The following is a 27,978-nucleotide window of genomic DNA, read 5'->3' on the forward strand; positions in this document are numbered from 1 at the left end:
GGGCAGGTAAGCCAGTCATGGGTATAAAGGTAGGCTAATGCCATGCAACCTATCTCCTCTGCTCTGGGTTGTGCAGAAGACAGGAAGCCACGGGGCTGAGAGAGAGAGAGAGAGAGAGAGTGTGCGCGCGAGAGAGAGAGAGAGAGAGAGGCGGAGGAAAGTTGCAATTTAAAAAGACAATTGGATTGACTGTTCTCAGACTTGCTTTGCAACCATGGGGCTGGGAGTAAGTATTGAGAGCTTTGTCACATGTTTTGGACTAGTATCCAAGAGTCTTTAGATTCAGGTTCAGACTAAGCTGGTTATGTTATTTCAGTTTTGAGCTCAAAGCAAGTTTTAGTCACAAGTTATTGGTTACGCCTGACAGTTGTGGATTGCCTGAAGTACTTTGTACCTTAGTTTCGAAATCTGCAGTGTACAGTTTTTTTTCTTCTTTTTCTTCACAGTTTTAAGGAACCCTTCAAATGTTCCAATAGGAGATATTTATGAGAATCATTCACAATCTTTCCAACAATGATTAACTCATATTTTACAGCATGTTTGAACAGCAAAGTTGACACTGCTTGCTGCTCTTGCTGGGGGCAACTAAAAAAAGGAAGCTTCAGAGCAAACTCGCCACATGTGCTCAGTCTTATTCGGAAGCTTATTTTGTTTCACTTTCTTTAATCCAGAGAGGAAAAGATGAGTACAAACTGGCGGCAACTTCGGACGGTGGGGACAAGAAAACGAAGAAAGCCCAAGCAAAGAAGGATATGGATGATTTGAAGAAAGAAGTTGACCTGGTGAGTACACAAACAAACGTAAAAAGCAGTCTGTAATTGTCTTAAATACCTGAGTTGGACTATTTCAATAAGGCAATATTCAAAAGTGACTTTGTAAAAGTGGTCTGTAACTTGCAAAATCCACTTTAATTCAAAGTGAAAGGAACAGACCATGAATAGAAAGACCTTCTTGAACTTTACAGCCATGTCCTCCCATACACATCGTTTGCCTCACACTTAATGCCTCCTTCAAGCCATGTTAACACTCACACTCACACTCACTACCATGAGACACAGCAATGATACAGTCAAGGCCGAGAGACAAACCTGCGCTTTCACCTCACGGCTCGTCACATGAGATGTAGCTGTCTGCCTCGTATTTCCTAAAGATTGCTACTTACACTCCTACATGTACTGTCACATGTTATTAAGGAGTTCACAGCTATACTTAACTTTAAGTCATGCTTATCTAGATTAGTTTTCAACGCTGAAGTGTTGGGTGAGAGCCTCTGTTGTCATCATTGTCTTAGCTTTCTCAAAACATGAATAGTCCTTTTCTCTGCAGCCGGTAAACATGAATTATTCTGCTTCTAGTTTACCTTTCAAATTCTCAGATCATGGGTGGCTCACTGTGGGTCTTAGCCACGATCACGCAGATACTAAACTGCACTCGCGTGCATAGAAATTTGCAGAGTTGTAAAATTGCATGCATCGAAATTTATGTGGGTTTCCTGTGTCGAACAGTGCCCCAATTTCCACTGGTGTCAGCTTTTTCTCAGTCTGTATCTGTAGCTGGCTGAGGTCATTTCAAGAACAGCGAGGCACTCTTGCGTTAAGTCCATCCCCACGTCAACAAGAAAGAGGCTAATAAATGAGTTAATACCACCGCCTGTTATTAATATGTACAACGGTGGCATTTGAAAGGCAGAAATACATTTTTATTAAAAGTGTTTGGAGGTTTCATCTGCAACTTGAATTACTTCTCTCTTCTTAAGAAGTTGACCAAAGCTGCTCTCGCCACTGTGTTGTGTGTTGTGTGTTGTGTGTCTGTCCATGAACTCTATATCTTAAAATGGCTTGTTAAAGACAAGGCTTCTGTAGCATAGTGTCCTTCACAAGGTCAGCTCACAAGGAGGCCGAATCAGGTCTGGTGTTCATCTCAAAGCAAGACACGAGTGAACATGTCCAAGTGACTAATGATTTGATCATGTTATAGTAATCATTTTCTGTCATGTTGCCGTAGAATAGACGTCAACCGCTCTTTGACTTTCACAAGGTCATCGAGTAAAGATAGGTTGTTGCCGTCAGTTTGTTGCCAACGCGCTGAAGTAAAGTACCTTTACAACAATTACAACGGAATGCGAATGGCAGTTTTATAATTTGTCCTTTAATTAGTGCGCGTTTGTTCTGCAACGGCCTCTGCCCAATGTCACCCACCAGGTCACAGAGTGCTGCAGGTTATCAGGCAATAAAAATCCCCATCTGGATGACATATTAATGAATATTGTCCTCGGTACGTCTTAACTAGATCTCAAAGTCCTGCCGGCCTGCTGAAGGACATCTCAATGCCACAGCAAACCGTTAACCCCAGTCCGCCATAACCTCCCTAACTCAGCATATCATTTACCGCAACTAACAGCAGGCGGTGTCTTTAGTGTGTCTTCCAACTGCTGAAAGTGCATTGTGTCTTCCGAAAGTTTGACTTTGAGTACAAAAATGGGGCAACAGTGATTCAATGCCATGTATTGATGAACTTCAGGAATGATGAACTATCGGGCGGCAGTAAAAGAGTAATAACAGCGTAGGTGGGTCCCTACGGAGCCCATAAAGCCGACATGTTAATCATTATTGCACCATCATACAATTAACCGAGGCATCAAAGTCCAAGCTAAAAGACGGTGACTATTCCCATAGCAACTTCAAGCAGCAGGTGATTTGATCAAATGTGACAAAGTCCGTGACAGAAAATGCTAAATACAGAACCATGTGCACGTGCAGCATGAAAGAAATTTCCTCGACAGGTTTCAAAAGAAGTGCTGACAAACAATAAATACAAAAAATAAAAAGCAACAGAGGTGTGGGGCATGTGTAGACACATTATCCACGGCACATTTGGCATGGAACACTTTGCTTATTATAATGCAAAACGTTGGCAGTCGAGATAAAACGGTGCAATTGCATCCATTTTCTCCACCCACCGTAAAAAAAAAAAAATGTAATGGTCAAATTACTACTATGTAAATGTAATATTTCATTTAGTACTTATATATATACTCCAAGCAGTGGATGTGAAGGGACTCAGTTCGTCTATTAACTGTTTAAGTTTTTGAGTAGCATATTAGTATAATGTAAAGTACGTATATATATATATATATATATATATATATATATATATATATATATGCTCAAAGCAGTGGATGTGAAACATTGGACTTTAAAATGTCAATGTAAACTTGTACTTACATAATATAATGTCACTGTCACTGAGTGGTATGAACTGATTCCCTCAACCATTCATTCATCCATTCTTTTATTCATTCACTAAGGACTAACAGTAGCTTGAGACAAAAAGCTGCCATCTATTAAAGGAATTGTGCTTTTACTAGAGATCATAAAATAGGACTCTGTTTTAAAACAAATAACCATAGTATTCCTAAAACCAGCCAACGTTAAATCATACGATTCAAATTGCAGTCTGATATTTTGCCTTCCACTCCACGTAATAATAACGAATACATATCAGACGGCTACAACATGACATGCCTTCCATGTATACGTATAAAGTTAACTAATTGCATTTTTTGAGGATGTAGCAAGCGGTGCAGCTTTTATTTCATAAAAAGTCATAAAACGCTATTAATGGCATACTGAAAGGTGAAATACAGCACATTCAACAAGAATGTGTCACGTGTGAAGTCAGTAAAGCGCTTAAACCAGCGGCAGCATCTTTACATGGGATGTTTACTCGCTCACATTTGTATAAATACTACAACGCTTAGTTGTTTCACAGTATGACCAAATGAAAGGTAGGAGTGAGATGTTATTGCAGATCATCCAAAAGACATAGGAAGAATATCTATTCAGTCACTCGCTGTAGGCGTTATTCAACAAACACAGTGTGGGTTCTTTGGTTGTTCATTTGCAGATCCGTTGTAATTTGCATTATTCCCCCCCGCTCTTTCATTTCAAAATACCAGCAAATCTGTTAAACGATATTTGTTTAAAGCAACACTTTCACCAATCAATTCATCCAACAAGTTCATTTTGCCGGCACTGAGCGACGTGAGTTCAGCTCTGGAAGGGTGGGCTCCACCTGAATGTCAAAACACACAAGCAGAATTCTTGGGAGCACACATCAGTGTATCAGTTGGGTGACATTGATTCAGCTGGATGGGCTGTTTGCTCGCGGCAAACTGTTTGAACCGTGCAGACCTCGGAGGCCGTCTGGGACAGGTCTGCTGCAACCTGAACTAGCGTGAAGAAGAAGGGTTCAGTTTGTAGGCGCCACATATCTGTCAGAAAACTGCAGGTCTGCCGCAACTCTCGCCTTGCCTTGGGTGACTCCATAACTAACTGAGCTCATGGCGGCTCAGCTCTTGCGTTTGGTTGCGAATGTTCAATCATCAGCAGACTCTAGTTTTACTTGAATGACTGCTTTGACTCATCTTAAAAATCACACTATATGGACTGGCATGCATCCATAATCCTGATCAGATGACTTTATTTTGCCTTGTCATCTTTATGTTCCCTGTGTCCCTCTGGAGGACATGACAGGTTTAGGGTTAGGGTTTTTAATCCTCAAAGGAGATAATATCTGAGGTTTTAAAATGACATTTCAATCTCTTTCTCTCTTCTCTCTCTTCTCTCTCTTCTCTCTCTCTCTCTCTCTCTCCATAGGATGACCACAAGTTAACCTTGGATGAACTTCACAGAAAATATGGAACCGACCTAACCAGGGTGAGTACCCTGCATGTGTGTGTGTTAGTTTTGTGTGTGTGTGTGTGTGTGTGTGTGTGTGTGTGTGTGTGTGTGTGTGTGTGTGTGTGTGTGTGTGTGTGTGTGTGAGATAGAGCCACAGAAGCTGATAAGCCCAGAGGCCAGGGAAGATCTTACTATGCACAGACCCAATTTCCACCATTTTATGCAAGTAGTGAAGAGACAGAACATTTTAACATTCTCATTGTGTGGGGAAATTATTTTAAAAGGGTCAGTTTAGCCAAATTACTGATAGAATTTTTCTCCCCTAACAGGGGTGTCTGGCTGAGCCGATAGTATTGGTTTTCCTTTTGAGATCTCTGCCTTTACATATTTTTTTTTCCAATGAAATGAAAACGATCTGCATGGCTGATTACCATTACAGGCAGGAGAGAAAATGTTGTGATGTGGTTGAACTGACCCTTTAACGAGCCAATGAATGTCACATTGTACAGAAAAAGGAAAGCTGTAACACAAAATGTAATTTTTATGTTTTGATCACGCTGAGGACACACACACACACACACACACACAATCCCATTACACAACCCAATACAGCTCTACACTGGCCAAATGCTTGACTGATGCCGATTATCCATTGAAATCAGATCAGTTTGCCCCAAAACAAAGACTTCATTCACACAGGAACACTGGTCTCATTGACCCTACCAACAAGAAAAAAAAATGCTGCTTTCATTCCTGGTACCTGCCCCCTCCCGCCCCCAAAGAGACCTTCAGTCACACTTTACTCTTAATTCCTTCTCCATGTCTCCACTGTAAGAACGTAGTTATCCAGTTGGAGTATCCACTGTTGATTGATAACAGAGAAACAACCTGACTGTCTTGTCTCCCTCTCTCACACCGTTATTCCTCTTTTCATATCACAAACGTGATCGACATCTTTCTTCCTGTCGATTTTTTTGTTGTTGTTTCATTCAAACTTTAATCCCACACCTGAAGTGATAGTGGTGTATCTGTTTACCAAATAAAACATGTCATTCCTTCATAGTTTTTGTCCTCCAGTAAATGAAGACAAAGCTGTAGAGTCTGTCAAACCTGTATTTTTTATGTCTATTTTTTAGGGTCTTTCCAACAGCAGAGCAAAAGAGATCCTGGCCCGAGATGGCCCAAACGCCCTCACGCCTCCTCCCACAACGCCTGAATGGGTCAAGTTCTGTAAACAGGTAAAAGTCACTTCTTCTGAGTTGAAATTCCAGTTCGGGGCTGTGCAACATTTTGCATGCAAAACAGAAACCTATTTTGCATAAGTTATTCAAATTTTAGAAATGCAAATTCACTTTGATTCGTTGCAGAGGGTAAAACCAGTAAAGTCATGTAACTTGAATGTTGTTTTATCTCGTTTCCAGCTGTTTGGTGGTTTCTCCATGCTGCTGTGGATTGGTGCGATCCTCTGCTTCCTCGCTTACAGCATCCAGGCTGTCTCAGAAGATGAACCGGCCAACGATAACGTAAGGAGGTCTTTGTTAGTGTATGATAGTAATTAAAGAATTAATGCCACCAAAAAAATGAACTGACTAAAAGTCTTTTGTCTCTCTTGCTGTAGCTGTACCTGGGTGTGGTGCTTTCCGCTGTCGTCATCATCACTGGTTGCTTCTCCTACTACCAAGAGGCCAAGAGCTCCAAGATCATGGACTCCTTCAAGAACCTGGTCCCACAGGTGATTTTCTCTTGACTTGACTTGTACCTTCATATCTATGTCACAACCTTTTGAAACAGAAAACAGCATCAATGAAAAGCTCATTTAGTTGCAATTATTTACAAAATGGCTAAAAATGTTGCTCATATCATAACTAAGACAGTGACAAAATGATAGAATATCAAGAAGGAGCCATATTACTTCATCAGCATTACCACACTGATGACTTGTTTTTCCATTTATCATCTGGTTTCTTGCTACTGGGAATAAAACCATCTATAATTATGTTGAGAAATTGCCCTGAAAAACCATATATTTCATCTTGGTTCTCGTAGCAAGCCCTGGTCATCCGTGACGGCGAGAAGAAGAGCATCAACGCTGAGGAGGTGGTGGTCGGAGATTTGGTGGAGGTGAAAGGTGGAGACAGGATCCCCGCTGATCTTAGAGTCGTCTCTGCTCACGGCTGCAAGGTCCGTACCTCAAAGATTTGTTATTAATCTCGCTTATGGAGCAGTGGCTTCAAACAGCACATAAGATAATACATATGTATGCATTATTCCTGTGTTCCTGAGTATTTAAAGGGTCTGTAGGTAGGATTGCAAAGATACAGGAAATTTGAACATCGACAACATCTCAGTCTCTCCCCCCCTTTCTGGTAAAGCCCAAAACGTTCTCCTAAGCACCCCCTCCCACAACGGAGAATGAATGCGTGTGCATGAGCAGTGATTGACACGCAGTTGGACACCCCCCGCCTGGCCATGATTGGTGCATCTGAACAGGGAGCTGTGGATTTTTGCAAGAGGTTTTTTTAAATGACCTGCTTCATGTAATTCTACTCGAACATAGGGTCCGTTTCAGCAAATATGACAGAAAGTTTTACAAGTCTTACCTAATGCACCTTTAACATTGGTCATGTCATGTGGATATTAAGACAAAATGGTTGCACTTTACTTGAAGGTATCTACATAAGAGTGACATGACACTGTCATGACCATGTCATAAACATTATAAAGAAGTCATAAACATTTATGACATAACGCTTTTGTCATTAAGTGTCATTCGGTTTTTGTCTTGACAAGTTAGGGTTAGGGTTAAGGTTTGGGTTAAAACGGGTTAGGTCCATGTGTCATGTCACTCTTATGTAGATACCTTCAAGTAAAGTGTTACCGACGAAATTATAGCTGCTCCGCAGCAATGGTCAGGGCTGAGCACTTTGAGGAGGAAAAGGAAAAAGCGGTGGATGGAAAAGAAGAGGGTTGGTGAGTGGTGCGTAGTGGATTTCAACTCCGAACCCCTCGCTCTGAAAACCAGTATCTACCTTGTTGAGCTACAGCTCCTCTTAGAAACCATTGTTTTTCCAATCCCCACAGCATAATGCCAGAATACACAGTGGCTCGTTAATCGGTAATCTTTGCTCTCAAAGTACAACACTGTTTTTATTCTTAATATGTTAAGTGTTGTACTTTGAGAGCAAAGATTACCGGAGTCAAATTCCTTGTTTGTCTACGCAAACCTGGCCAATAAAGCTGATTCTGATGTTAACCTAGGACACAGACTAATGAGTTGATGAATTCAGACAGGTGTGTTGATGCAGAGACACATCTAAAACATGTAGGGAAGGTGGTCACGTCGTAACACTGGGGGCTTGACCTCACAATCAGTGGGTCTGAAGGCATAGTGCTGAGCTTAGTGAGCTATTGGGCGGGTGATATCTCAAATGGCTTCATGTCATTAAGCAGACAATGTGCAGGACTGCATAGATATGCAGGAATTTAAAATACTGTCAAAAATGCATTAATCATTACAAAATTCTGAGGGTATGTGTACTTTGTCTTGACAACATAGATATGCTTGTAATGTATTTTATGAAAACATGCAGGGCAGTTGTCCACAGCACAATGCCTGATTAGATATAGTATGATTATCTTGCAACACCAGGGCCTCGAACTCAGAACCTTTGTTGGTGCTGATTTCAGGGAGCTGTAATCTGGGTGATGACGCAACTGGCTTTATGACATTGAGTAGACAATGGGCATGACGGCATGAAAATACAGAATTTTGAACTACTGTCAAAATTAATTTCTCACTAGACAATTCAGAGAATTAGCATGTATGGTTGATTTATTATGAATTTTTAAAGTTTAGAATTTTAGATGCCACCATCAGGCATACAAATTGGACTGATTAAGTTTGGCACAGGACTTTGACTTGTGTGCAAAGTTTGGTGATTTGTCATGCATGGGAACATGGATTTCTTAGGAAAAAGAAGAATAATACTGGCAAAAACAATACGGTCCTGCAGATTTGCTGCTCGGCCCTTAATTAATCATGATGTCATGATGCCATGTCAGTAAGTCATGGTTAATGTTGCTTAACATCTGATGGGAAATAGTGCGTGGTGTATTAAGCATCAGGTTACTTCATTTTCATGTTTTTCTTCTTTTTGACTGACTCAAAATCACATCATCATAACATCACCCAAATGTGTCATCCTTTATTTTCCTACTTTTGTCCAAGACCAACAACAACAATTATTTCACATTGTCCTGTAGACATTGTGTCACTTTTATTTCTCTGGATATCTATTGTATTTCATTCTTGCTTTACTTTTCACTCCTTCAGGTGGACAACTCCTCTCTGACTGGTGAATCCGAGCCTCAGACTCGTACTCCCGACTTCTCCAACGACAACCCTTTGGAAACCAGGAACATTGCTTTCTTCTCCACCAACTGTGTTGAAGGTAGAGAACTAACAAATAGCAGACAACACAGAAGTTGTGTAGACTTTTCAAAAGATTAAAGTCCAAGTTAGAAGGAAATTAAACTCAAAAAAGATCTTATGAACTACAAAGGTTATAAAAGGGCTGGGAAATTTATGGAGACAATGAAAGTTGATGGTAAAGAAAGTAGAAGCTACCCCATATTCACTCAAAAAATCTCTGCCTCTGTCCAGGTACTGCCAGAGGAGTCGTCATCAACACCGGAGACCGTACTGTCATGGGTCGTATCGCCTGCCTGGCTTCTAGTCTGGAGGGTGGCAAAACTCCCATTGCCAAAGAGATTGAGCACTTTATCCACATCATTACGGGCGTGGCGGTCTTCCTGGGTGTTTCCTTCTTCATCCTCTCACTCATCCTTGGGTATGGCTGGCTGGAGGCCGTCATCTTCCTCATCGGTATCATTGTCGCCAACGTGCCAGAGGGTCTCCTGGCTACTGTCACTGTGAGTTTTTCTGGCCGAGTGTCATTCTATCATTAGTTGATGCAAAGACATATATAATACAAAATAAAGATATTATAGCTATGAACACTTGATTTCTGTCTCTAGGTGTGTCTGACCCTGACCGCTAAGCGTATGGCGAAGAAGAACTGCCTGGTGAAGAACTTGGAAGCTGTCGAGACCCTGGGCTCCACCTCCACCATCTGCTCCGACAAGACCGGCACCCTGACCCAGAACAGGATGACCGTGGCCCACATGTGGTTCGACAACCAGATCCACGAGGCCGACACCACAGAGAACCAGAGTGGGGCCTCCTTTGACAAGAGCTCTACCACCTGGGCTGCCCTGGCCAGAATCGCCGGACTCTGCAACCGTGCCGTCTTCCTGGCAGAGCAGACCAACGTCCCCATCCTGAAGGTGAAAAGCTTATTGCATGTAATATTTGATCACCACAAAAGAGTCACAACATCTCACCAGTGGAGGAAAATACCAACAACATTTGCCTTTGGTGTAATGCCATATTTTGTAAAAGAGAAAAATAAATATATTCCCCTTATTAACTTATAGAATATTTTTCCTCCTCCTAAAACGTGTTGCGGAATTAGATACAATACCTAGATGAATCCAAAGATGCAGTGACTGTGCGGGAGGTGACTTGGCAAGAAACTGTTTGGATCCAACAAAATCAAATGACGCCAGACTGCACTACAAATCTTTATAAAAAGCCCTTAACATAATTATTTTCAGAAATATATATAGCTGCAGCTATAGGAAGAGGTGGCCACACAGACTTATTGATTTATTTCTCAATGAGTATTTTTATTTTTTTTCTCAAACTCCACAACGGGAACAGGATGAAATAAGGCAGAATAATTGTTTACCAAATATTATAATATAAAGAATGGCCAATATTTTCCACAGTTTCATTCAAACTCTTTCTCCTTTGCTTAAATCCTCAGAGGGATGTAGCTGGTGATGCCTCAGAAGCTGCCTTGCTGAAGTGTATTGAGCTGTGCTGTGGATCCGTTCGCGGCATGAGAGACAAATACCCCAATATTGCTGAGATCCCCTTCAACTCCACCAACAAATACCAGGTAAACAATCCACAGAGTTCCCCATAGCTTTCAAATTTGACATGTATATGGAAAAGGTTCAACCTGTGTAAGAGAGGCGAAATCATGCAGATTTCAATCGTAAAAAACCTAGCATTGTAAGACAATACTTGCAGTGGTATCGGAGAGAAATGTGGATTTACGCCCTCTAGTGGTTGGGTTATTTCTCTATCGACCACTTTTTGATAAATGAGTACTAGCATAGTTTAAAATAAAAAATTAATTGAGACAAGGTTTTAAAATACAGTTTTTCACTTGTCCAAAAGCTCTCCATCCACAAGAATTCAACTCCTGGAGAGACCAAGCACCTGCTGGTGATGAAAGGTGCCCCAGAGAGGATTCTGGACCGCTGCTCCACCATCATGATGAACGGCAAGGAGCAGCCTCTGGACGAAGAGCTGAAAGACGCTTTCCAGAATGCCTACGTTGAGCTGGGAGGACTTGGAGAGAGAGTTCTGGGTACAACATAGCTCCATTCTACAGCTACATCCTTATGTCTTTAACTAGTGTGTCAAGAAACAGTGATCTTTGAACTCATGATGAGCATTTTCTTCCCATCTTACTCAGGTTTCTGCCATTTCAACCTGCCTGATGACCAGTTCCCAGAGGGCTTTGATTTTGACGCTGATGAGGTGAACTTCCCCACTGAAAACCTGTGCTTCATCGGCCTCATGTCCATGATCGACCCTCCTCGTGCCGCTGTGCCTGATGCTGTCGGCAAATGCAGGAGCGCTGGAATCAAGGTATGTAACTGTAGTATTTTCAGGTACAGTACATGTAGCTATCATCTCAAGAGCGAAACCACAATCGTGTCTGTGTTAATACTTAACTTCTTCTCCCTTAGGTTATCATGGTCACAGGTGACCATCCCATCACAGCCAAGGCTATTGCTAAAGGTGTGGGTATCATCTCTGAAGGCAACGAGACAGTTGAAGACATTGCTGCCCGCTTGAATGTACCAGTCTCAGAAGTCAACCCCAGGTCAGTACACTTACTAAAGCTTAGTTGTGAGTGTTCTGGTTACAGATGAACACCATGCTTAAAATGATCGTCAAGAGCAGGAGCTGAAATCTTCCTTCTAAACATGTCTTTTCTTCCGTGGCATTTCTTCCTAATACTTGTATTTAGAGATGGGGGGGATCGATACAGCTTAGTATTGCGATATTTTCCCTGGCAATACTGTATACGGATGCCAAGTATCGATCTTTTATTATATAAATTGGCACATGAGAATTTAACTTTTTGGTACTAGAATAATAAAAGAAATAATAAAACAGAGAAATGTATCTTTTTAGATAAAACATGTTGTCAAAGACATGATTTGAAGTTGAAATAAGTGTCGTGACATAAGTATCATGATAATACCTTATCGTGGGGCCTCTGGTGATTCCCGCCCCTACTTGTATTAATTGAGCAACATTAAATCCGCGTTGGCAATCAAGGCTCTGAAATCTACTCAGCCAAAAAGGCTTTTGCCATTAATTCACTGGAGGCAAATACATCTCGGGAGTCTCTGAGCTGGTCCCCTAACTTTTCTTCATCAGCCAGTTTAGTCTGTTCAGATCACAGTCACGCTGCAGAAAAACTCTTCCCCAAACACATACACTAAAAATACTGTCATCCTAGGCAGAATCCTCATGCAGGGAATTCCTGTTGGATAATCCCTTAGCATTCCACCCCCTTTTTCTAGAGGGGTAGGGGTGGAAAACAGGGGATGTTTAGGTCAACAGTAAATTCCACAAATTATATAGTGGTATATATAATTTGAAAGCTGGGAACCCAAGGCTTAATTTGACATGCAGCTTAGAACGTTTTGTCAAGTTTTTCTAGTCATGAATCAGAAAGAAAAAAAAAAGAATTGTGAAATGTATAATGTCTTAGTACATTATGATATGACTTTATGATAGACATTCTCATGCTCATTCATGTCTCATAAGTTGTTCCATTTGTTACACAGATTTGATGCACAATTGTTTAGCCATTTTTTACCACTTAAGAATTGATAAAAATGGTCCAAATTGAGGAACACCATGGAATAATCCATGGTGTGATTTGGCATTATACACATTTGACATTTGTAGATTTCTGCAAGGATTGCATTTTCCAGCGTTAGATGGGGATCACTTCTGTTCTGGAAACTGCAGGAAACCCCTTTATGGTCAATATACCTATGAAAGCTGTATCTCTTCTAAATGCCCTAGTTCTCTAGCTTGTGGTTGTAAAGTTCCATACTCTGATTATTCTAGAGATGACAAGCTAGCATGCCATGGTTGGTTCCACTGAATTCTCTGTTTGGAGTCTAGTTTCATATGATACCAAAATCCTCATTTTATCTTTAAATCTGAGCCTGCTAAAACTAATACACTATCCTGTACCATGGGACTGATACGATATCAAACATATATTTGTGCTCTAATGTTTTAGCAAATCCTGAAGATGTAGAGCACTTTTTTCTAAATGTCGCTTTTTGCGGACGATGCCATACTTTTCTTCAACGGGTGTCTGTTTTCAAAAATAATTTCCTGTTTCTCCAGGATTTTCTTTTTGTATTGTACCTCTCAAAAACAGGATGTGGAATTGTAACTGTTGTCCTAATGCTGCTGTGATTTCCTCTCCAGGGATGCCAAGGCCTGCGTTATCCACGGGGGTGAGCTGAAAGACATGAGCCCAGAGCTGCTTGACGATGTGCTGCAACACCACACTGAAATCGTCTTCGCCAGAACCTCCCCTCAGCAGAAACTTATCATTGTGGAAGGTTGCCAAAGACAGGTCAGCGTCAAGAAAATTTAAGACAAGCGTCAAAGAAAATTTAAGACAATTTCACAGACACACATTGGGATTAAAAGCTTTCAGAAATGTATGTAGTCCTAGAATTAAACATAAATATTGCAGTGGACATCCTAACACTTACTTCTTACGTCGTACTTCTCTCTGCAGGGAGCCATTGTGGCTGTGACAGGTGATGGTGTGAACGACTCTCCAGCTCTGAAGAAGGCCGACATTGGTGTCGCCATGGGGATCGCTGGATCTGACGTCTCCAAGCAGGCCGCTGACATGATCCTGCTCGACGACAACTTTGCCTCCATCGTTACTGGAGTGGAAGAAGGTAAGACTTACACCAAGGCTTATACCTGCAGGAAGGTGGAATACAGACCGCAAAAGGCATCATGGTAAGCTCTTGATTTTCCTTGCAATATAAATTTCTTAATTTCTTTTGTCAGGCCGTCTGATCTTTGACAACTTGAAGAAGTCCATCGCCTACACTCTAACCAGTAACATTCCTGAGATTTCACCCTTCCTCCTCTTCATCATCGCCAACATCCCTCTGCCCCTGGGAACCGTCACCATCCTCTGTATTGACCTGGGAACTGACATGGTGAGTTCTTATTTCTTAACAGTTTTCTATCATGAGAAAATAGTTACAAACTCAAATGTGTGTGACAAAGCGATTCACAATACTTAAGTGACTTATTTTTTGAAATACCTTTTTTGTTAACTTGTTGTCTCCCAGGTCCCTGCCATCTCCCTGGCGTATGAAGAAGCTGAGAGTGACATCATGAAGAGACAGCCAAGAAACCCCAAAACCGACAAACTGGTGAACGAAAGGCTCATCAGCATAGCCTACGGACAGATCGGTATGCGTACCTAATGGCACCTAAATGACATTCAGACGTGTATAGTCCAGGTGCCAGAAAGTAAAAATCCTGCCATGTTTTTGGATCTGCCTCTACATCTAGAACAGGTGTTTTCACTAACGAGCTCATCTACCTGGTAGAGGAGGTGGTTTAGTGATGGTTGGGACAGCTGCTGGACAGGATTTCTACTTTCTGGCACCTGGACTATACACCTCTGATGACATTTAGGTGTTGCAACAAATGATTGTTGTTATTTTGTTGCTTTTCTAAAATGTTGAACCTTGAACCAAAGTGCTCTTCTTCTCCGTTAGGTATGATGCAGGCCGTGGCTGGCTTCTTCACATACTTTGTGATCCTGGCTGAAAATGGTTTCCTCCCCATGGACCTGCTGGGGATCAGAATGCTTTGGGACAACAAATATGTAAATGACCTGGAAGACAGCTATGGACAGCAGTGGGTCAGTAACGCTCATGCTAAATGAATGGTATAGTTCATTCACATGTTCAAGGGAAGAACAGAAGAAGAAAATGAGCTAATCTTTTTTTAAATGTTGTTTTCACCAGACATACGAGCGCAGAAAGATCGTAGAGTTCACATGTCACACAGCTTTCTTCACTAGTATTGTGGTGGTCCAGTGGGCCGATCTGATCATCTGTAAGACCAGGAGGAACTCCATCCTGCAACAAGGAATGAAGTATGTATAAAGACATAGAAGACCTTTAAAGTACAGACAGTGACTTCCAAACATATGTTCTCTTACGCGATAAATTCAAGCAGGGTACTTTTGTAGTCTGACCTTTCTGTACACGTCACAAGTGTCAATAACATGAGAGTGAATTGTTTAACGTATTATTTTTGGAATCCAGATATTTCTTCGGGGGTTTATATTTATAGCATCAAGAGTTGTCATTATAACATTAAAATCATAGCGTAGAATGATATCACGTTCATGAAAGTAACACATATTAGTTGAATTGTTCTAACAGTCTTGACCCTTTGCTTCCACAGGAACCGTGTCCTCATCTTTGGTCTATTTGAGGAAACAGCTCTGGCTGCCTTCCTGTCATATTGCCCGGGCATGGACGTTGCCCTCAGAATGTATCCTCTCAAGTGAGTAAAACACACACACAACCTTATATACACGTACTATGATTTTTCACTTATAGAGTATACTGAATTTACACAAATTAGAAGAAAAATGGTCATTTACTGCACTTAAGTCTTCTTGCCAATCAGTGTAGCCAGGGTGTAAACATTGTTTTCCTTCTATTTCCCGATGATGAAGTTTAGGCCAGGGCTGTTTTAGCTTCATTATCTTGTTAAAAAAGGTAGATATTATCTAGTGTCACTGATACATTTCAAAGGCAGAATAATAGAAAGCATAATAGAAAGACTCATTAGCTCAGGAAGTTCCACAAGCAGCTGAAATCTCCTCGTTATTGTTTGAACGTAAATGGACTGCATTGATATAGCGCTTTTCTTGTCTTAACGACTACTCAAAGTGCTTTTCCATAGCACAGGCACCATTCACCGTTCACACACACATTTACACACAGGTGATCGAGGCAGAATGAAGCAGATAAGCTGCTGTACTAATGGGATTCTTTTCCCAACAGAGACCAATTGAAAGCAATAAAAGCACACTGGGCTCATTAGCTCAGGAGTCTCCCAAGCAGCTGAAATCACCTCGTTATTGTTTTGGGCCGTCCTCTACTCTACTGCTTCTCCTTTCTTCCTTGCCACCTTTTCATCTGTTCCTACTGCTTCTGTCTATCTCTTCAAACTCCTCACCCACCCCCTCAGCTTTCTCTTTGGGTGACTGCTGATGTTTAACTAACATTGGCTTCTCTTCCTCTCTGTCTGAGACTGTGACTGGGTTCTCTCTTTTTTTATTTCTGTCTTTACCTCGGAGGTTCTCTCTGTCTCGGTTTGTATTCAGATATGACATTGAAAGGTACTTGTTACTAAAGAAAGTCCAGGATTTGCAGAAATGTGCCGTATTTACAGCAAAACTTCAATCAATAACATAACATTTGGCTTAATACATTAGTTGACAATATTTTTAATATTTTCTTTTCCTTTTTAGACACTCAAAACAGCCCACAAGTTACAGAAACGAATAAGTATCATTTCAAATCTCTCCATGTCTGTGTGCTCAATCTCTTTGTCTGTGTCGTACCTTAGGCCATCTTGGTGGTTCTGTGCCTTCCCCTACTCCCTCCTCATCTTCCTGTACGACGAAGCCAGAAGATATATCCTCAGACGCAACCCAGGCGGTAAGACATTTACACGCTCTTCTTTTTGCCTTTCGAGGCAGTTCAATCTTTTGTATTGCACGTTTTCCTCTGTTCTCTGTATTTGGAGGTGAATGTGGGGGTGAGGAGGACAGGATCATTTAATTTTGACCAAACAAATCTGTATCACATCAAATTTTGCTTCTGTCCAAAGAAAACCGTGTGTCTCTAAATTATGTGACTTTGTTAGTCAAGAAAAGTCTTCTACTTCATTAGCTAAATAAACCATTTAAACCCCCACCCCAACCCTAAACCCTACCATTGTTATTGCCTCGTTCCACCCACGGAGCTGAGCAGAACCTGGCTCTGATGCAGCTGTGTGTGTGTGTGTGTGTGTGTGTGTGTGTGTGTGTGTGTGTGTGTGTGTGTGTGTGTGTGTGTGTGTGTGTGTGTGCGTGCATGCATGTGTGCGTGTGTGCGTGAAGCGTTGTGGGTCTGTTACATCTGAGCCCCACAGCACAGATCAGTGAACATCCCATTGCCCATCCATGGTGAACAATGCGCTACAATCAGGCAGAAAAGTTAAACTGACACAGTTAACATTCTGTGGGATTTATTTTAACAAAGATGTTTTCCACCGTGTAGCCTTCATGGCCCAATGCTATTTTTGAACCTGGGCTACATTCAGTTTTACAGTATCACTCAAAAGTGGACACCACGATTCCAGCCAAGTGGTTGTTTTTTTTTTTAGCCTTCTGTGAATATGTAATAATATTGTTTAAGGCCTAAAAATAAAATGCAGCTTTGGGCTCTGTGGGGCCTGGTAAAAGATGCTAAATAACAGAATACACACTGTGGAGTCACACTGACTTCTAATACAGTGTTATTTGATCGTGCGCACATCTAATGATGCGACACAAGCCAGAATTCCTTGTGTTGTTTGAGCTGCCGGGTCAGGTCAGAGTTCACCTTTTATCGTCATGTCATGAGTAACTGTAAGACATAAGTCCTCAGCCTCCATGTCCCTGCAGGACACATCTCTTAATGGCATCATAAAGAAAGTCTCGGCTCTAGATGTTCAGGGCGTGTCCTGCTTAAGCTCGTCAATCCGGTCTTATTTCTTTGAATCACTGTCAGCCGACATGAGTGATGATATCATCCTACAGCCTGGGTGTTAAAATAAAGGTCACAGCCGTTTTAGATCCACCAAGTCATCCCTTCTTTTGATTTGTCTGTGAAATACAAAAAAAGGAGAATTTAGACCCCAAATGTGAGGCGAAACCTCCCAAAAAAGATGTCCCTAATTCTGTCTCTTTTGGTTTCTAGGTTGGGTGGAACAGGAGACATACTACTGACACAACAAGACACAAGTTATTTACTGCCATGTTACATATTTGTCTGAGATGGTAGTCAGACCCAAAAGACACAAAGCATGGATGAATAAATATAGATGTATTGATGTCAATGTTTTGATCTATATGTCATTCACAATAAAACATTTTCCATTCCATTGTACATTAAGGCTTTTTTTTTTTTGTGCCACACTTTAGTTATTGCTTCTCTGACAAGGAAAGGCTAAAAACAGCATTTTTAGGGATTTGATGCAGGATGTTTTTCAAGGTTCAATAGATATGTACCAGTGAGTCAGGTCCGGTGACCCATGCAGTGGGATTATCCACCTCAACAGTTCCTAAACTTCAGTTCTGGAGACAGATTTGATTTGAAGAGGGTGGGCATGAATTTAAAATAACGCAATTATAACAAAGAGAGAGAGAGAGAGAATTCTCCACACTTCACAGAGCAAATGGGATGTTTTCGGATGCTGTTATTACCAGAATGAACAGCAGCTCACATGCAACACATCCTACTTTGAAGACAGAAAACACAACAAATGTTAGAGTTAGATTAGCTGTGTATACTTGTGACTAAATGAAATAACTGATCATCTCAATCAAAATCAGTAATTTTACGTTTGAATTTATTTTATTAGCACATGTTAAAAAACAAAAACAAAAACACAACACTGATACATTTAAGACACATTAAATGAAAAACAACATGCAAAGGAAACCCAGGAAACCCTCAAGGGGCTTGGCATGATTGACTAATCAGTGTTATCAGTTCCCACACTGTTTTTACAAGCTTTTTAATCCTTATTCCCCCAGGATTTTATCTTCACCTACCAGATATTAAGGAAAAGCATGTCAGAGCAGTGTGTGAGTGTGTGTGTGAGTGTGTGTGTGTGTGTGTGTGTGTGTGCATGCCCATTATCTCAAGAGCCAGTCTGCCACAATGTTGTTTGCTATGTATTGCTCTGTTGACCGCTAATGCAAAGAGGCCCTCAGTGAAAATTAACTGAGACCACTCTAGTGCTGTATCTACTTTGTGTTTACCCTGCTTATTATGAAGGCCCCTTTTCCCTCGGCTTCTCTGATGTGTGAGTGCATACACAGTATCGTCATACCAACCAGCTCTCAGTTGGCCTGCTTCACACATGCACTTAGGAAAACACTTGAGCTTGTAGGCAGACTATTACCATGCTGCCCAATTCACGTTGAATGTTTCAACCAGCCAATCAGGTTATTTTCACAGGTACATTTTATTTTTTTTTACAGCAGAGGGTGCTAGTGTAAGAAAGACAGCGAGAGTCTGCAGACAAAGGATGGAGGGATAACGAGAAAATAGGAAAAAGGAAGAGAATGAGGCCGACGGATGGTGAGAAAAGTGAATCCATGTGACAAAGAGGAAGGAAAAGAGTCGGCTCAAACATTGGCGTTTTTGTAGCCCACATTTTCAAGACGCGTAATTAATCATCTTACTATGATTTGAAAGCCGATGCGTGTGGCTGCTTTTGTCGTTCTTTTTTTTTCTGATTCATTGTCATGCCGATAACAATTCAGTTGAGATGAAGTGGAGCGGTTGGAGAGAGAAAGAGGCTGCAGATGGACACTAACATTACACGCCTTCATCCTTCGTCCACAAGCAGGGCCCCTGAACGTGCCTGTTGCTATGGCAACTCATTTGAGAGCCCTCTCTCTTTCTCGCCGGCATCAAAATAAAATCTAGGCTATTTATAGAGAAGCAGTGGTAACACGCGAGCTGCACTGATCGCACACGCATGGATGTGAATGCACTCACCAAAACAAAAAATATAGACTGTGCATACACGAACCAGCGCATGCACATGTGTGAGCATATGCACACACACACGCTCCTCCACAGTGCCAGGGCTCGCTGCTGTGTCCATCTGTGAATCAAGTCCACCTGTGGTTCAGCTTGTTTACTCGTGATTTTGTTTATTTTGATGTGTTTTACGTTTCGCATCATATTTTGTGGAAAAGAGCCCTAAATAGATAAGAAGAAGAGACGAAGCCCTCGCAGTGAAATCTCCTTGCCGCTGTTTGATCTAGTTCAGCTTTATCTTGTCAGTTGGTGCGGAGTGCTCTCCAGGCCAACTGATAAGGTCTGTAAGAATACACAGGGTGCTAGACAGCGAGTGACAACAGTCTACCTATCAGGATCCAATCACTCTCCAATGGTGGGCTTATCCTGCCTGCCTGGTTCTAATTCATGGTTTAAGTGGTCCCTTTAAAAATGTAAACCACTGTATGCAGCCCGCTGATATAGCCGGTTAAAGCTTGGCCTTATTGCTGGTTTGTCTTAGAAATATATAAAATATGAGACTCTGGTAGAGGTTCGCATGACGCAGGTGAGGCAGACTTCTTTTATTCTGTTCGAACGTGCAACAACAACAACAACAAGTGGCTGGATGGTTCTTGTTTGAGTGCATAGATCCAGGGATGAAAGATAAATCTTTCATTTGTGTTGTGGGATGAAAGGGTTTATTAAAAGCTCCTGGAACAGATGCAAATGGCCATAAGGGTGCTGCCGGCCGGGGGGGTTGGAGCACAGCTAAACTTGCTCGCATGGCTGTAATGCGATCGATGGGGTCTCTGCGTGGAATGACGCCACCCCCCCTCCTCCAACTTCCATCTCCGCAGGAGGTGTCAGAGGTCAGGGAGCATCCTGGAGCTAGCGGGGATTCCGAGTTGCAAGAATTTGCGGCCCAGTAACAGTTGAAGCCAGATAAATATGTTAGAGGAAACAATGCACAGGGCCCCCGCTAGTCCAGGGGGGGGGTGGGGAAGGGGGGAATACTTTCAGGGGAGGGCTCAGAGCATGCACTGGAATCTCTAAGCAGCAATGTTGACATTTTGGTTTCATAAAATAACTAAACAGATGCTTTAGTTTTGCCTGTCGACGTGGTAACGCACAGCTTCTGTGCATCGATAACACATGCAGTGGACCTATAGTGCAACAATGGCAGTTTTCTGCAGATAAATCTGCTTTTGCAGCTCCGTAGTTAGGAGGAGAGGGTTCAGAAATTGGCTGGCCGCCATCAGCACACAACAACCTTGTGAAAGCAGCAGGGGAAAGGAGGTGTCTGCGAACCCAGCTGTTAAGCCGGGTGAGATGTAAATGAATCAGAAGTGTGTGTGTGTGTGTGTGTGTGTGTGTGTGTGTGTGTGTGTGTGTGTGTCTATGTGTGTGTGTGGCAGGGGGGTAAGGTGGGTGGCAGGGTAAGGTGGGGTGGGCCTCTTCTCACACTAGAGCAATACAGCTTTTTAAAGCAATTCTTCCACATTTTGGGACATTTCCTGAGTTACTTGAGAAGACCTCTCTGTTAGCATAGCTTATAGCACAAAGATGCTCTGTCAGAAGATAACGACAAAAAGAAGACAGAATTCGCCCGTCAGCATTTCTAACACTCACTGTTTAACGTTGTATATAGGCTGCTTTGTTTAAACTGTACGAAAAGTTTAAAAAACGAGTATTTGCTGTTTTGCAAGGGGTTATCTGCTAAACTAAACTAGTTCTTGGCTGGAAGCTGTTGCCAGGCAACCAGACTGTTGTTGGCAAATTGTAATTTTTTTTAATAGTTTTTAAACAAACAAGATGTCGCAAGTTAATTCGCGTTTTAGCACTGGATCGAGCCTAGCGTTCCACCCCCTGTTTGCTAAGCTAACTGGCTTTCCCAAAATGCCAAACTATTCCTTTAAGAATAGGCCTATATAAAAGCTATGATATCACATGGGGGAATAACAGCCGGGGGGGGTCATGCATTAAGTTTTGTGTGTGATGGTGTGCATGTACATGTGTGCATTATGGGAAAATAAAGTGTGTTATTTCTCTTAAGCTGTTGCATCATTTTTTGTCTTCTTTTCTTCTAATGTTATCATTGTGTTTTCCTGTAATATTATCATAGTTATTGATCATTTCGCTCAGTTATTTGTATTTGATTCCTATCAGTGGATCTTATTGCTCATCCGTGGTGAATGATGCTTTTTTTGTGATTGTTTTTATTTTTATTTTTTTTAAATTAATAAATTCTTTATTAAACATTGCGAGCATGTTATGGACATTCTTATCAATTAAAGATTCCAGTGTGCAAAAAAACCCCAAAAATACCAAATCTCATTCAAATGATACATGAAAAAGTGAACTAAATATAAAAACCATATCTAAACATCATCAATAAATAATGACATAGAGTGTCCAGTCCTGTTATAAGAAACATTTTCCATAGTGAATGATGTGGGCCCTGTGTGTGTGTGTGTGTGTGTGTGTGTGTGTGTGTGTTTGTGTGTGTGTGTTGCATGAAAAACTGAAAAGAAGAAGAAGAAGAAGAAGAAGAAGAAGAAGAAGAAGAAGAAGAAGAAGAAGAAGAAGAAGAAGAAGAAGGGGAAAAAAAGGCCAGTACTGGTGGACGCCCCGCCTCCATCCGTGGGGTTACCATGACAAACGGCGTCGACGTCACAATGGAAGGAACGCCGTCTATAAGTACTGGAGGTTCTGCCGCGGCCGCTCGCGAGCTCCGATGTGTGTTCCGGACGGTTGACACGTGCTGAAGAAGACAAAAAAAAAAAAAAAAAAAAATTACAAAAATAACGACAAATAATAATAACGGACACATCCTGGAGTTTTATTTTGTTTTAAGATTTTTGATGGTGCATCCTTTTTAAGGTGGAGTTTTTTTCTTCCCCAATCTGTACTTGAAGTGGGCAAGCATTAAGTCCACATCTTAGCCACCATGGGAAGAGGAGTGAGTATCAAAATGTTGTCTTTTGTGTGACTTCGCGGATGCTAACGCTGTTCATATTGAGGTGTGTGGTGTGGACAAAACGGGTTTTAAAACTTCGCCATTCAAACAAGTGGTTTACTTAATCGATGTTGATGTTGTCACGGGAGGGGGGGTGGGTGGGGGGTGGTAGGTGGAGGTTCACCATGTGTAAAGATAAGCAACAAGCCTCCTCTTTTCTCTCAAAATGCCTGTTGTTGGCTGTATCAAAAGTACTTTGACGACTTCCGTGTTTTCAACCCCCCCCTCCAAAAGCGCAAGACCACCCCCCTTTCATTTAGCTAGCTAGGCAGGCAGTAAAAAGTAACGTAACTCGAAAGAAATAAAAGTTTCCGTCGCTCTCGAAAGATGCTTCTCAGCGACGAAAAAAAACAAAAAACGCTTTCGGTGTCCGGTTACATAACGGGATGAGCTCGAACCAAACGCCTGGACTGTCAAAGTTAGACTGGAATCGACGCTATAGCTGCGACGTTACAACCGTGGAGGGCTATTTTTTTGGTCGAATTTAAGTCGGAAAATTGTTCAAATATACTCTTGATACGTGCGTATTTTTTTGTGTGGAATTTTATGAGGTAGTTTTCCCCTCAGAAAAAAAAGAAGCTGTTTTGTCATTTATTTTATTTTTTAACATTTTGCTTTCTTAGTGTGGCACTTTTTCGAGCAGCTGTGTATGCTTGGGGATACATCCATGGGTATAAAATGGCTTGGCAGTGGGAGGGATATGTTGAAAGTCCATTATGCCACGTTTTTTTTTCTCCCCCCTTTTTTTTTTTGCTGGGAGAGTTGGAAGTCTGTGACCAAAATGATCTCCAACTTATCTTAAAGTCAGATCTGCACACCTTGTAAGGGGAGAGTAAGTAGCTTGGGTGTGTGGAATGCTTTTTAGGTTGACACACAGTTTCTATGATGCAAATTCAAAAAAAAAAAAAAATGCATTGTAGGAAACGGCATCAAAGTTGTCCTAGTTTCCAGGAATAAGGCTTATAAAAAGGTTTCTGATTATCGTTGCTGCTTTTTTTGATCGCCACCTTTTCAAAGCTTGGATATCGTATCGTAAAAAATTAAATTTGCACCAGCTTGCAGTAATCCATAACTGAGAAATTCTTGATTTTGCATCCAATCACATAGCTAACAGCAGTCTTTACTTTGTCTTTACTACAAACATTGTAATAATGTGATGTTTCAATCTTAGTAAGAAGATCACCATCTTTCCTCCCACCCCCTGCAGTGGTTTTCAGCTTCAGATGTTTTTTTGTGTGTGTGTGTGTGGTTTGTGTTGTAAAATCTTTCATCCTAGTGCCCTTTCTTTCCCTCTATTTATTATAAGGTACCATTATTTCCACAGAGTATGACATTTTGGCAAGCGGCATCCTTTTAGAGGCTGTTAATGTCAAAAGAAGAATGACTTTAACCCGTGTAGATTTACCAGTGACCGTTCTGTTATTGTTCAGTTTTTCCACAAACTTGAATTGTATGGGATGAAATTGAACCCTGTTGTATGAAATGTCAGTAGTCGCCACACCCTGCCATGCTGCGCAACAGCTTCGCTCATTATAGATTCAGCCTACAAGGGATGGAGAGTTGGATGGATGGATGGATGGATGGAGTGAAAAGGGAGCAAAATGGACTGAGAGAGATCTGGCGGGAGATGTAAAGCAGAATGGCTCATTCAGTCTCGCTCCTTCCTCCTTTTCCCCCCCATGATGCTAATTTACAATTCTGAAAATCTTTGCTCTCTCTCTCTCTCTCTCTCTCTCTCTCTCTCTCGGCTTCTTGGCTGCTGATGAATTTCTTTTCCTCCCCAATACGTGATGAAAGCCGTGCCCTGCCCCCATCCAACCTCCCTCCATTTCCCCACTGCATCTCCCCCCCCCTCCTTTCCTGCCCCCCTCCATTCCTCCTCTCCTCTTCTCTCCTTTCCTCTCTTCTCTCCTCCAATACATCCAGTGCTGGCACAGACAAATGGCAAAGACTTGGAAGAGATGCTCGCCGCTACAGAGCTTTCCTGGTGCGAGTAGAGAGCGAGAGGTGGAGGGGGGAGGAGAGGGAGGATGAGAAGTTGTTTTGATGTAATGGAGAAGAATCAGGGCAGTGAGAAGGAGCACAGGTATGAGAAGAGTCCAACAGTGATGATTATTATTATTATTTTTTCCCGGTTTCCCCTCGTGTTTTGAACAAATACGAGATAATGCTTTTGCGTGCCCTTTTCGCTGTTTTCTCATCGCGCAGTGCGTGCCGCCGATGGGATGGGAAAACACTGATGGGTAACAAGTGAGTTAGCTGAGAGGAGCGAGAGGAGGGATTGATTGCTTCAGGGGAGGGGGGGGGGGTGTATTAGGGCGAGCCAAGAGACACCAGTTGCCGCATTGCCACCGTTGAGCAACTCGGCTCCCAGACTTGATAGAGAGGAGGAGGGAGAGAAAACGCTGGGGTGGGGCTGAAAACATTCCATTTCTAAAGTGCAATATCGATCAATTACTCTAATGAATGACCCATTTGCCGTGCTTTAAATTAAGGGAGCCTTTTTGGAAAGGGGAGCAGGTAAAGTTAAGATGTAATGTGTCTGTATTTTAGTGAATCATTTCTATTTATTCAGAAATGTCTTTTCTGAATAAATCGAGGCGTAGAACATTTACAATTTCTAAGCTATTAATCCTGTCCGGTGACCCGTCCTGGCCAACTGGGCAGCGATTGCAGAGCAGGAGCTATGAGACAGCTGTCAAAGTCACAGGAGACCGATGGTGGGAATCTGAGGATTTTATTTTATTTAAATCAAATGCTTTCAAATATGTACATTCTGCCAGTGTACTTCAGTTAGACCATGTGGCAACTCAAATTTGACAAGATTTAGGTAAATTCCTCAACGGAGGATCTATCTCTTTAACACTCGACCACAAAACCCACCATCCTATCTCCAAGTGAGGATTCTGCTGGTTATTATTATTATTATTATTATTATTATTATTATAATTATTATTATTCACGCTGTGAGCTGACCCGGCATGTCAGCCATCGGGCCGCTCTTCATCTCAGCCGAAGGGGCACCCCCTCTATACCTTCACATCCATTCTTTACAGTCTGTTTCCCTCCTTGTTCTTTCTGTTTGTACCTGTTTTTTCTCTCTCTCTCTCTCTCTCTCTCTCTCTCTCTCTCTCTCTCTCTCTCTCTCTCTCTGAGGATTTAACATTCTTTCCGCTTGGCAGTCATTCTGTATTAACCGGGGCTTTTGTCACACGCCACCCCTTGTCTGTGACAGAACGCAGCGTACTCCCTCTCTCCCTCTTTCTCTCTTTTTCACACTCACTCCATATCCCTCTTCTTCCCCCCCCCCCATAAATCCCTTCACCTCATTGTTGTACTTTGTTTCATCTATCTTTTTGCTTTTGCTGTTTCTCTCATCTCTTTTCTTTCCTTTAGTCGCTCCCCCTCCCTCTCTTTCTCTTATTCTTTCACATGTCATTCTCTCTCTCTCTCTCTCTCTCTCTCTCTGTCTCTCTCTCTTTCTCTCTGTCCTTTCCTCTGTTTGGCTAAGCAGCTTGAGCCGTGAGATTTGTTTTCTGTGACAGCTCTTTGAACTTTCACTGCGAGCCTGTTGCGAGCCGGCAAAAGTGGAACCTTAAAATATAACCAAACTGCAGAGCACACTGTTCCCCTGGCCTCGGTCCGTGCATCGATGAGGAAACATGACATGTTCCATGCCATGTCATAATCCAGGCCTCAGAAGTACTGTAGTCTGAATCCCTGGGTGGATTGTTCATGTGATTTTTATGACATGAAAACACAGGAAGTTTGAATGTTAAAGATAAATAAATGTGGGACACGTTCAGCTCTTCCTCCCCGCCCCTCCCCCTTGAGGAAATGATGCAACTTGTAGCTATGGTGTCTTGGCCAGTTAATGTCACGGAGGTGTGGCTAAGCTCTGAAAGTAAGAATAAAAAGAGCCATTGATTTACTGGTTCATTCATTCTAGTCCAGATCACCTCCGGGGTTGTCTGTTCAGCTCTTAAATGACTTGTTTTTCCCCACATAGAGAACAATTTACCATGAAATGTATACCTTGGGGGGGGTGGGGGGGGATATCCTTTCTTGTATAATGACATAATATATTTGCCTATAGGCTTCCATTTTACCAACTTGATATATGAGGAATGAACTATATAGAAATATATAATCTGTAAGAAAATTCAATGAAGACAAAGCTCAAGAAAGAAGAGCTCCAAAAGAAATCATTGACTACGTTTACAAGCAGCCAATAACCCGTTCAAAACCGTAATATTAGCAATAACCCGGTCGCGCACGGCCATGTAAACACCGGCAAAAACCCGAATATGCTCATATTCTGGTTTTTAAAAACCCAGACATGATCCCTGGGTTACCCCTTTTCTAACCTGAAATTTTGGTCATGTAAACGCGTATCGGCATATCCCCATCAAAAGGAACATTGATTTGTGTTCTGCGCGTGTTCTATTCGCAAGGAATCTTGGTCTTTTGAGTAGAGGAACTTCTTGTACGCGCCAGAAAACCTGCGCGCAGTATACCGGAAGTAAACAAGAAGTCGAGGTAAACATGGCGAGACGCAACACAGCACCACACTGTTGGAGCGAGGAGGAAACCAATTTCTTTATTAGTGTGGTGATAAACCATGAATAATATGTCTTTTGTTGGCGGCAGAAAGTACCGAGATAGTGAGGTTTATAAGAAGGTGACCGAAAAGTTACGCGAAGCAGGGTTTGTCCGTACGTCCAGACGCTAACCGTGCGTCGCCGTTTACATATTATTTTGCCATATATATTATATATTGCCAATTGATTACAAATTCCATGTATACAGGAGTAACTCTCTCTGCTCACGCATGTAAACGGGTTATTCCGAATGTTTCAGAAACCCGACCTTAACCCGAAAATTGACAGCTTGTAAACGTAGTCATTGTGTGTTCTCTGCCGTGGAGTTTGACGGACTGAAAATTGATGTTTCCTTTTTTTGTTCATGACATTTTAAAGTTTCTTAAGAGCCACGTCAGTGTCCGCAGCAGGACGCCACATTTGAACAGGATTGCAACTGTACAATTTTAGAAACGTTGCGTTTCCCATTTAAGGTTAGCAGAGATTAAAGTGCCAAGAAATGTAAACCTTTTTCTTTACATTTTCAACTGGTTTTCTGTAAGTCGATGGTGGCATTTTTTCACGTGAGAAAAGGGCCTGTGAAGTTTGCAACAAGGAAAGGCATTGATTCATTCATTCATTCATT

The 27,978-nt window shown here is 41.9% G+C and overlaps 2 protein-coding genes across 2 annotated transcripts in view; both read left to right on the plus strand.

Moving 5' to 3' along the window:
* Positions 1 to 55: 55 nt before the first annotated feature.
* Positions 56 to 18,107, plus strand: LOC120554056 (sodium/potassium-transporting ATPase subunit alpha-1). Its single transcript, XM_039792653.1, has 23 exons — positions 56 to 226; positions 672 to 782; positions 4,659 to 4,718; positions 5,819 to 5,920; positions 6,104 to 6,205; positions 6,301 to 6,414; positions 6,729 to 6,863; positions 9,016 to 9,133; positions 9,346 to 9,614; positions 9,720 to 10,028; positions 10,571 to 10,705; positions 10,990 to 11,182; positions 11,291 to 11,466; positions 11,568 to 11,704; positions 13,342 to 13,492; positions 13,661 to 13,829; positions 13,945 to 14,099; positions 14,235 to 14,358; positions 14,670 to 14,815; positions 14,922 to 15,052; positions 15,367 to 15,468; positions 16,543 to 16,634; positions 17,919 to 18,107. The coding sequence occupies exons 1-23, from the start codon at positions 215 to 217 to the stop codon at positions 17,945 to 17,947; spliced, it is 3,072 nt and encodes a 1,023-aa protein (XP_039648587.1). The 5' UTR covers positions 56 to 214; the 3' UTR covers positions 17,948 to 18,107.
* Positions 18,108 to 22,483: 4,376 nt separating this feature from the next.
* LOC120554054 (sodium/potassium-transporting ATPase subunit alpha-1) overlaps positions 22,484 to 27,978 on the plus strand; it is a 27,472-nt gene continuing 21,977 nt past the window's right edge. Inside the window, exon 1 of the mRNA XM_039792651.1 lies at positions 22,484 to 22,695. Coding sequence (XP_039648585.1) covers positions 22,684 to 22,695 — 12 coding nt within the window. The 5' untranslated portion in view covers positions 22,484 to 22,683. The remainder of the gene's footprint in view (positions 22,696 to 27,978) is intronic.

The sequence above is a fragment of the Perca fluviatilis genome, chromosome 24, assembly GCF_010015445.1.
Source record: "Perca fluviatilis chromosome 24, GENO_Pfluv_1.0, whole genome shotgun sequence".
Classification (NCBI taxonomy): domain Eukaryota; kingdom Metazoa; phylum Chordata; class Actinopteri; order Perciformes; family Percidae; genus Perca; species Perca fluviatilis.